The 10436-nt window shown below is 42.4% G+C and overlaps 1 protein-coding gene across 1 annotated transcript; it reads left to right on the top strand.

The window, feature by feature from the left end:
- The first annotated feature begins 8399 nt into the window (after positions 1-8399).
- On the top strand, positions 8400-9454 carry LOC129143376 (heterogeneous nuclear ribonucleoprotein C-like 3). Its single transcript, XM_054679558.1, has one exon. It carries the CDS (start codon positions 8415-8417, stop codon positions 9294-9296), a length of 882 nt encoding a protein of 293 aa, XP_054535533.1. The 5' UTR covers positions 8400-8414; the 3' UTR covers positions 9297-9454.
- Positions 9455-10436: the final 982 nt, after the last annotated feature.

Genomic DNA, 10436 nt, shown 5'->3' with positions numbered 1-10436 from the left:
GGAAGGCCTGGTTCATGGGATGGATAAGCTTTCTTCTGGACACTTGGGAACTAAAATATTATACATGGGTGCATTTTTTAAAATTTTATTTCATTTTTTATATTTTTTATTTTATTTTATTTTATTTTATTTTATTTTATTTTATTTTATTTTTTGAGACAGAGTCTCACTGTGTCCCTCAGGATGAAGTGCAGTGGCACAATCTCAGCTCACTGCAAGCACCACCTCCTGGGTTCAAGTGATTCTCCTGCCTCAGCCTCCCAAGTAGCTGGTGTTGTGGGTGTATGCCCCCACGCCCGGCTAATTTTTGTATTTTTAGTAGAGACAGGGCTTCACGATGTTGGCGAAGGCTGACCTCAAACTCCTGACCTCAAGTGATCTGACCACCTTGGCCTTCCACAGTGCCAGGTTTACAGGTGTGAGCAGCAGGGCCCGGTCAGCCGCTTCTTCAAGGAAGCACACAGCCACGTATTTGAGGCACGTGCTCACTGTGAGTGGAAAAACAAAGGTGACTCAGCCAGGGGCAGGACTGGGTAAAAATGCTGACTTGGCATCAATGAGGCCTTCAGGGACCTGTGTCTTAGACTTAGAAATAGAACCTGAAGTTCTAGAGTGATGCAGGAGTTACCACCGCAAGGGTGGTTATTTAAAAATGTCAAAAATAAATGGAACCTGAATGGAAACTTTCTGGTGTCTTCCATGATTGATCAACCTGTTTTAGACATTTATACATCAGAAGTCTCTAGAAATCTGCCTCCTGGGTTCAAGCAATTCTCCTGCCTCAGCCTCCTGAGTAGCTGGAACTACAGGGACCCGCCACCATGCCTGGCTAATTTTTGTATTTTTTGTAGAAAGGGGGATTTCACCATGTTGACCAGGCTGGTCTTGAACTCCTGACTTCAGGCAAACCATCCGCCTCAGCCTCCCAAAGTGCTCAGATTGTAGACATGAGCCACTGCACCTGGCCTGAAATTCTGATATAAGCATAAGATGTGTAATGTTCAAATCATGGTAACAGGGATAGCCACCATCTCAAGAATTTATCATTTCTTTGTGTTAGCAACATTCCAATTCCATTGTTTTAATTATGTAGAAATTTACTATGAACTATTGTCAACATGATTTGCCTTATTGTGCTACTGAGCCCTGGATCTTATTCCTATCTGTGTTTTTATTCCCATTAACCATCCCCTTCTTATTATCCGTTTCCCAGTACCCTTCCTAGCTTCTGATAACAGTCATTTTACTATTTTTAAGTTTCGGGTTTTTAATTCCCAAATATGAGTGAGAAGATGCCATGTTTGTCTTCTGTAGCTGGCTTACTTCACTTAACATAATGCCCTCCAGTTCCATCCATGTTGTTGCAGATGACAGGATTTCATTCATGTTTATGGCTGAATGATATTCTATTGTGTGTATTTACCACATTTTCTTGATCCATTCATCTGTTGATGGACACTTTGTTTGATTCCATATTTTGGCTATTGTGGATAGTGCTGCAATAAATAGGGGAGTGCAGGCTGGGTGCAGTGGTGTATGCCTGTAATCCCAGAATTTTGGGAGGCTGAGGCAGGTGGATTACTTGAGGTCACGAGTTCGAGACCAGCCTGACCAACATGGTAGTGTAGATATCTCCTGGATGTATTTATTTAATTTTGGATATATATCCAGCAGTGGGATTTATGGTTCATATGCTAATCCTATTCTTATTTTTTGGAGGAAACTCCATACTGTTTTCCATAGTAGCTGTACTGATTTACATAACTACCAATGTTGTAGCAGGGTTCTCATTTCTCCATATTCTCCGTAGTATCCATTATTTTCTGTTGGATTTTTATTTTTATTTGTTCAGAGACAGAGTTTTGCAATGTTCCCCAGGTGGGTTTTTAACTTCTGGCCTCAAGTGATCCTCCCACCTCAGCCTCTCAAAGTGCTGGGATTACAGATGTGAGTCACTGCACCGATCTACTATGTAAATTAGAATCCTCGCAGGAGGCTGTGACTGTGGGTTACCTGGTTTATATCAGTTGACACAAATGTATTAGGACCTGGGAAAGCCTAAAAGTGAATGACTACAGCAGGGTGGAAAAAGCCTGAGGAAAGTATGAATATTGTGTAACATTCTATTACACAAACCTGGGTTTATACTTTTTGTTGATAGATTTTATGCCAAAAATGTAGGAGAAAAATGCCAAGCAGGAAATGCTATCACTTCTGAAGATGAACTCATAGAGATGGAAATTCTTTCAGAATTTATTTTTCCAGCTTTTTTGGGGTTTTTTGTTGTTGTTTTGTTTTTGCCTGTTTGTTTTGAGATGGAGCCTCGCTCTGTCACCAGCTTGGAGTGCAGTGGCGCGATCTTGGCTCACTGCAACCTCCTCCTCCTGGGTTCAAGCGATTCTACTGTCTCAGCCTCTTGAGTAGCTAGGACTACGGGCGGAGACCACCATGCCCAGCTAATTTTTGTATTTTTTAGTAGTGATGGGGTTTCACCATGTTGGCTAGGATGGTCTCAATCTTTTGACCTCGTAATCTGCCTGCCTTGGCCTCAGAAAGTGCTGGGATTACAGGCGTGAGCCACAACCGCGACCGGCCTTCTTTTTTTTTTTTGAGATGGAGTCTCAACCTGCTGCCCCGGTTGGAGTGCAGTGGCGAGATCTCAGCTCACTCTAACCTCCGACTCCGTAGTTGAAATGATTCTCCTGTCTCAGCCTCCTAAGTAGCTGGGATTACAGGCCTGTGCCACCATGCCTGGCTAATTTTTATATTTTTTAAGTAGAGATGGGGTTTCACTATGTTGGCCAAGATGGTCTCCATCTTCTGACTTTGTGATCTGCCTGACTTGGCCTCCCAGAGTGCTGGATTACAGACATGAGCCACCGCTCCCAGCCTATTTTTCCTGTTTTAAAAGTTGGTTAATTCTGTTGCGTTTATTTTAGAGTTTATATCAGAACAATTTACAGTAAGATACACCCTTACTAGAGTTTGTCATATAGTCAAAGACAAAGTAGTTAATACTTTTACAAATAGTAGGTATGCCTTTGGAGTGATTCATAATTTTAAAATGTTATGTAAACTATGAGAATTTCTCACTTCTAGTGGAAGCACATTAAATATACACCACGAGTGAACAAGGTTTTGTCCTGAAAGGACTTTTGTGTGTGTGTGTGTGTGTGTGTGTATGTGTGACAGAGCCTCACTCTTTCACCTAGGCTGGAGTGCAGTGGTGCAATCTCAGCTCACTGCAACCTCCACCTCCCAGGTCCAAGTGATTCTCCTGCCTCAGCCTCCTGAGTAGCTGGGACTAGAGGCACACACCACCATGCCTAGCTAATTTTCTTTTTGTATGTTTAGTAGAGAAGGCATTTCACTGTTTCACCAGTGAGCCACTGCAACTGGCCAACATCTCTTTATCATAAAACTCTCTACAAAAACCTCAGAATAATAAAGAGTATTTTTCACACACCCACAGCCAACATCATACTGAATGGAGAAATTGAAAGCCTTTTTTTCTATGATCTGGAGCAAGACAGCAAAAGTTCTTAATAAAATGTCAGCTAATAAATGCAACAGTGCATTAGAAAGTATTATATAGGCCAGGCATTCTGAATCTCGCCTGTAATCCCAGCACTTTGGGAGGCCAAGGCGGGTGGATCACCTGAAGTCGGGAGTTTGAGACCAGCCTGACCAAAATGGAGAATACCCATCTCTACTAAAAATACAAAATTAGCCAGGTGTGGTGGTGGGTGCCTGTAATCCAAGCTACTCAGGAGGCTGAGGCAGGAGAATCCCTTGAACCCAGGAGGCAGATGTTGCAGTCAGCCGAGATCACGCCATTGCACTCCAGCCTGGGCAGCAAGAGTGAAACTGCGTCTTAAAAAAAAAAAAAAAAAAAGGAAAAGAAAGTAATATATAATGGCCATTCCAGGAATGCCAGACAATCTCAGAAAAATCTATGCATAATTCACCACACTAACAAATTAAAGGAGGAAAAGCAAGGTTCCTAAAAAATGCAGAAAAATCAAAGTAAATGTATAATAACATATTTTGGAAAATGAAATGTTATGTATTAAAAATTTGCATTAAACATCAGATGTAATGGATAAACATTAGCTCCCTTCCTACTGAGATATGAAACAAGGTAAGACTCTCAGCAGCTTAGGATTTAGAGGCACATAGGTATTTTGGTCAATAGTAAAGATTCCAGATCCAGATTGATTAATTTAGGTTCAAATCTGGCTCGGTGGCCAATGGCTGTATGATCTTATCCAACTTACTTAACCTCTGTGCCCCAGCTAACTCACCCATAAAAAGGAATAATCACAAGATTGACTTCACAGAGTGCTATGAGTTAATCTATTTAAGTACTTCAAGCTGGATTTGACATAGGGCAAGCAATACTTTTATTCTTATTATATTTGAAAGATATATTAGTTAAAAATTTGGTAAGAGACCAAGGTCTATAGTTAAGTTGATTATAAGCCTTCATTCACCCTGTTGTTCTGAAAATCTGAATTACAACAAGGACGGACAAGATGGCTCATGCCCGTAGTACCAGCACTTTGGGAGGCTGAGGTGGGTGGATCACCTGAGGTCAAGAGTTTGAGACCAGCCTGGCCAATATGGTGAAACCCCATCGTAATAAAAATACAAAAAATAGCCAGGCATGGTGGCGGGCGCCTGTAATCCCAGGTAGAGTGGAGGCTGAGGCAAGAGAATCACTCAAACCCAGGAGGTGGAGGTTGCAGTGAATCGAGATCATGTCATTCCATTCCAGCAGCCTGGCAACAGAGTGAGGCTGCATCTCCGAAAAAAAAAAAGAAAAGAAAGAAAATTAACTATAGCAGCATGTTCATTCACTCTCCAGTGTCCAGGACTGGACAATTGTCAGGCCATCTTCTGTAGCACCATACACTATAGCATACATGTGGATTAAAATAAATACACATATGAAATGCCAGTATATATTCTATATACTTTCCATATACTTATATCCTATAAGGTCACATCCAAATTCAAGGTTGGTCAAAGAGTAGAGTGGCTATCTATGGAAAGGGGAGTGGAAATGAATCATGGTAATAAAAGGAAATAGATATAGATATCGATATGAATAGATGGACATACACACATCTAGCTGTAAGAAAGAGGAATGTCATGGACCAATCATAACAGTGAGCCAGGTAAAAAGGCTACAATTCTTGTGATTGTCTGTCTGTTTTCAGGATGGGTTGTAGCTCAGAAAGGCTGATGCCACAGTCATAGCAAATAAATGATTATAAAATGTGTTTCCTTTCTGGGGCATCTCTGGAGAAATCTCCAATGGTAGGAAACCTCAGTTTACTAGGCAGGTGATCACACAGGTAAAATTTTACAGATTCAATGGCACTACCATTAATTTCACTATCCTTGGTATTCTGCAAAGGTATTCAAGAACAAATGGTATCTTGAAACTAAAATTAGCTAAACTAACAAAGAAAACTGGATTATTATTATTAATATTCTTTTGAGACTGAGCCTCTGTTGCTCAGGCTGGAGTACAGTGGTGCTATGTCAGCTCACTGCAAAATCCACCTCCCAGGTTCAAGAGATCCTCCTGCCTCAGCCCCCTGAGTAGCTGGAATTATGGGCGCACCCCATCACACCCAGCTAATTTTTGTATTTTTAGCAGAAACAGGATTTCACCATGTTGGCCAGGTTGGTCTCGAACCCCTGACCTCGTGATCTGCCTGCCTCAGCCTCCTAAAGGGCTGGGATTATAGATGTGAGCCACCACATCCAGCTGAATCTTTTTTCTTTTCTCAAAAGATAGTGTCATAGTATTGGCTTCTATGCACTTAGGACAGTGAGCCCATCATTCAGTAACAATGTGACTCAATACTGCAAGACCTTGATGCAGTATTTGAAAGACTATTTCCAGTAGGTGAAGGAGGCTTTCAGTGATGCTTAGACCTTGATGCCCTAGCGTTTGGAGATTGCATCCTTTAGAAATGACGCCAAGGGAAATCTGCGCATGAGCAGCAATGGATGGGACCGTACCAGATGACTTAAACTTAAAGATATCCGAGGAAAAGCCTTCCCTAGAAGCAGACATCATCACCTGGTAGACAGCTTTTCCAAGACAATGGAACAAGACTCCATTTGATCTTCTTCCATTGACTGAGACTTGGTTTTGTATTAACACAAAATTATCAAACCTATATTCTATGTTGCTAGGTAGTTCCACCACTCAAACCAAACACTTTCTAAGATCTTCTGTTCAAAATGTAGCCACTCGCACTAACCAAAGCAATTGCTGGCTATGGAGTCATTTAGATGAAAGGGAAGGATCATAGCTAATACTACAACCTGCTTTCATCACAGTTGGCTAGCAATTGAGGATGCTACATTCATGATAAGATTTGTAATTTTGGCATGATTTTATTACAGGACCATCAGGTTCCTATGCCTGCTGCACAGTAGCTGACCAATATTCTGAGACAGCAGGCTTTGCAGCAGAGTTTAATGATCACAGGGTGGCTGAATGATAAGCTGGGAGGAGATCCTCAAATTCATCTCCCCAAGGAGTACTGAGGGTTTCCAGTGGATCCCAGATAGCAAGCGGCTGGAAAGTTGGTGTAGCAGTAAGAGGTATGAAGTCATCAGGATGTTGAAACTGCATTCTTTGGTGAGTTGGTGCCTTGCAGGGCCCTTCAGATCACCTGGCATCAGTAGTTTCACTGACATGCAGAACCTGAAAGAATATGTCAAATGAAAAAGTTAATGCTTCACAATGCTTAAATTGTTGTCTGCAGGGCAGTTAAGGGGAACTGTAATTTAAGGTCTACATGATTTTGGGACAGTAGGCTGCCAGCAACCATGAGGGAGCAGTTCAAGCTGACCTCATGATGAATGCTGAATGAGCTGCAAGCTTGCTTTATTTTTGTTTCTCCCCCACCCTTCTTCACTGATTAAATTCATAAAGTTTATATGTATGGTTTCAATTTCTTTCAGAGAAGCCTTAACCTAAGCCCTGAGACCATTGACACCCTCAGTAGCACCTCTCTTCCACCAGAATGAGCATATAACCTGCTACCTTAGGTGATATAAAACCCATAAGACCATTCCATACATGGAACTTTTTATTCTTATTTTGTAGGGATGACTTCTCTGTTTTTATAAAGCTATTTTAACTATAAAGCATTTTTAAAATATTGATGTGGCCAAAGATCTCCCAACAACACTACTCTCAGGTTTTATTTTTCTGTCTAATGTCCGGAACAGATCAACCCCTTCCCTGCCTCACACTCAGGGCTATGAAGGTGACATATCAGTAAAATTCCATCAGTTCTTGTGGAGTTCGTGAATGAAGGCATTCTTTTTTTTTGTTGTTGTTGTTGTTGTTGTTGTTGTTGACAGAGTCTCCCTCAGTCACCCAGTCTGGAGGGCTGTGTGCAATCTCGGCTCACTGCAACCTCAGCCTCCTGGGTTCAAGCAATTCTCCCACCTCAGCCTCCCAAGTATCTGGATTACAGGCAGCTGCCATCATGCCCGGATAATTTTGTATTTTTGTAGAGACAGGGTTTCACCATATTGGCCAAGCTGGTCTTGAACTCCTGACCTCAGGTGATCCGCCTGTCTTGGCCTCCCAAAGTGCTGGGATTACAGGCATGAGCCAACTCAGCTGGCCTTAAATGAATGAATTCTTGACTTCCACTCTATCCCTAATGCTGTCAATTTCTTGATTCATGAAATGAATATGGATATGTGATATGAATGGATATTTGGTTCAATCCATTAATCTGCGGAAAGCCAAAAACCCAATCAGGATTAGCTGGGTGGAACTTCAGAAATGCAATCAGATATTGCTTTTTGATTGGAAGCTAGCAGTGCATACGTGGAAGGGCGTGGGTGGGAGTTGTGATTAGAAAGGTCAATAAAAGCTTCTAAAGACCCACAGGAGAGACCCAAAGTCTTCAAGCCTGGAGTTCCTGCTTGGTTCTTCCTGAGGTCTGAACACCCTGCAAACTGAGTCCAGATCTGGTAAGTCACTAGTTTCTGTAAGGACACTCCCATCTGACCTACAGTCAGCCGATGTAGAATGATGACAGTGCAGCCTACGACGGCACAGAACTATATCCTGTCTTTTTTTCTTTTTTTCATAAGAACGGTTTCAAGCTTTGATCTTTTTTTTTCTAAATGCAGTTTTGTCTTTATTTCAAAAATGTTGATTGTGCTTTTCTTTACGTCATTTCAGAATTCTTGTTGGGAGCCATTTTGTGAAGAGAGGAAGACTGAGCTGTTTTGGCTGCATTTCTGGCCTCGAGCTGCAGTCAGCTTCTCCACGTAGAACCCGGCAGTAGGAGACTTAGAATCGAATCTCTTCTCCCTCCCGCCTCCTGTTTTTGGCTTTTTGAGAAACCTTATCATCCAACACAATGGCCAGCAACGTTACCAACAAGATGGATCCTCACTCCATGAACTCCCGTGTGTTCATTGGGAATCTCAACACTCTTGTTGTCAAGAAATCGGATGTGGAGGCGATCTTTTCCAAGTATGGCAAAATTGCAGGCTGCTCTGTTCATAAGGGCTTTGCCTTCGTTCAATATGATAAGGAGAAAAATGTCCGGGCTGCTGTAGCAGGAGAAGATGGCAGAATGATTGCTGACCAGGTTGTAGATATTAACCTGGCTGCAGAGCCAAAAGCGAATCGAGGAAACGCAGGTGTGAAACGATCAGCAGCAGAGATGTACGGCTCCTCTTTTGACTTGGACTATGGCTTTCAACGGCATTATTATGATGGGATGTACAGTTTCCCAGCACGTGTACCTCCTCCTCCTCCCATTGCTCTGGCTGTAGTGCCCTCGAAACGTCAGCGTGTATCAGGAAACACCTCACGAAGGGGCAAAAGTGGCTTCAATTCTAAGAGTGGAAAGCGGGGATCTTCCAAGTCTGGAAAGCTGAAAGGAGATGACCTTCAGGCCATTAAGCAGGAGTTGACCCAGATAAAACAGAAAGTGGATTCTCTCCTGGAAAACCTGGAAAAAATTGAAAAGGAACATTGCAAGCAAGGAGTAGAGGTAAAGAATGCTAAGTCTGAAGAGGAGCAGACCAGCAGCTCCTTGAAGAAGGATAAGACTCATGTGAAGATGGAGTCTGAGGGGGGTGCAGATGACTCTGTTGAGGAGGGGGACCTACTGTATGATGATGATAATGAAGATCAGGGGGACAACCAGCTGGAGTTGATCAAGGATGATGAAAAAGAGGCTGAGGAAGGAGAGGATAACAGAGACAGCACCAATGGCCAGGATGACTCTTAAGCACATAGTGGGGTTGAGAAATCTTATCCCATTGTTTCTTTACCTAGGAGCTTGTCTAACAACAAATTTTTCACCAGATCCTCTCCCTTAGTATCTTCAGCACATGCTTACTGTTCTCCCCATCCTTGTCCTTCCCACATTCATTAATTCATATTGCCCTGCACCTAGTCCCATTTTCACTTCCCTTGACACCCCTAGTAGTTTTCCTAAGTCTTACCCTGTAATTTTTGCTTTTAATTTTGACACCTCTTTATGACTTAACAGTAAAAAGGACGTATGGTTTTTATCAACTGTCTCCAAAATAATCTCTTGTTATTCAGGGAATACGGTTCTTTTCTTTCATACATAAGTTCAGTAGTTGCTTCCCTAACTGCAAAGGCAATCTCATTGAGTTGAGTAGCTCCTGAAAGCAGCTTGGAGTTAGAAGTATGTGTGTTACACCCCATATTAGTGTGCTGTGTGGGGCAGTTCAACAAAAATCTAACAATGTATTTTTGTGAATGAGAGTTGGCATGTCAAATGCATCCTCAGAAACATAATTGGTGTTTTAGTCTTACAACGTGTTTTCTAAAGTTGATACTGTGGGTTATTTTTGTGAACAGCTTCATGTTTGGGACCTTTTTCCCCAAAATAAACAAGTCCTTATTAAACCAGCAATTTAAAGAAAAAAAATTCTTGGTGGGAGCAGTGACCCATGCCTGTAACTACAACACTTTGGGAGGCCAAGGCGGGAGGATCATTTGAGCCCAGGGCTTCGAGACCAACCTGGGCAAAATGGCAAAACCCTATCTTTACAAAACATTTGTTTTGAGGGGTGGGATGGAGTTTCACTCTGTTACCCAGGCTGGAATGGAGTGGCACAATCTCAGCTCACTCCAACATCCACCTCCCAGGCTCAAGCAATTCTCATGCCTCAGCCTCCTGAGTAGCTGGGATTATAGCCACCCGCCACCATGCACAGCTCATTTTTATATTTTTGGTAGAGACGGCGGTTCACCATGTTGGCCAGGCTGGTCTCGAACTCCTAACCTCAAGTGATCCACGTGCCTTGGCCTCCCAAAGGGCTGAGATTACACCAGTGAGCCACCAATGCCCTGCCTCTTTTTTAAAAAATTAGACGGGCATGGTTGAAGAGGAGCA

Source organism: Pan troglodytes, chromosome 1 (assembly GCF_028858775.2).
Source record: "Pan troglodytes isolate AG18354 chromosome 1, NHGRI_mPanTro3-v2.0_pri, whole genome shotgun sequence".
In the NCBI taxonomy this organism is placed as follows: domain Eukaryota; kingdom Metazoa; phylum Chordata; class Mammalia; order Primates; family Hominidae; genus Pan; species Pan troglodytes.
This window is presented reverse-complemented; position numbering and strand designations above follow the sequence as displayed.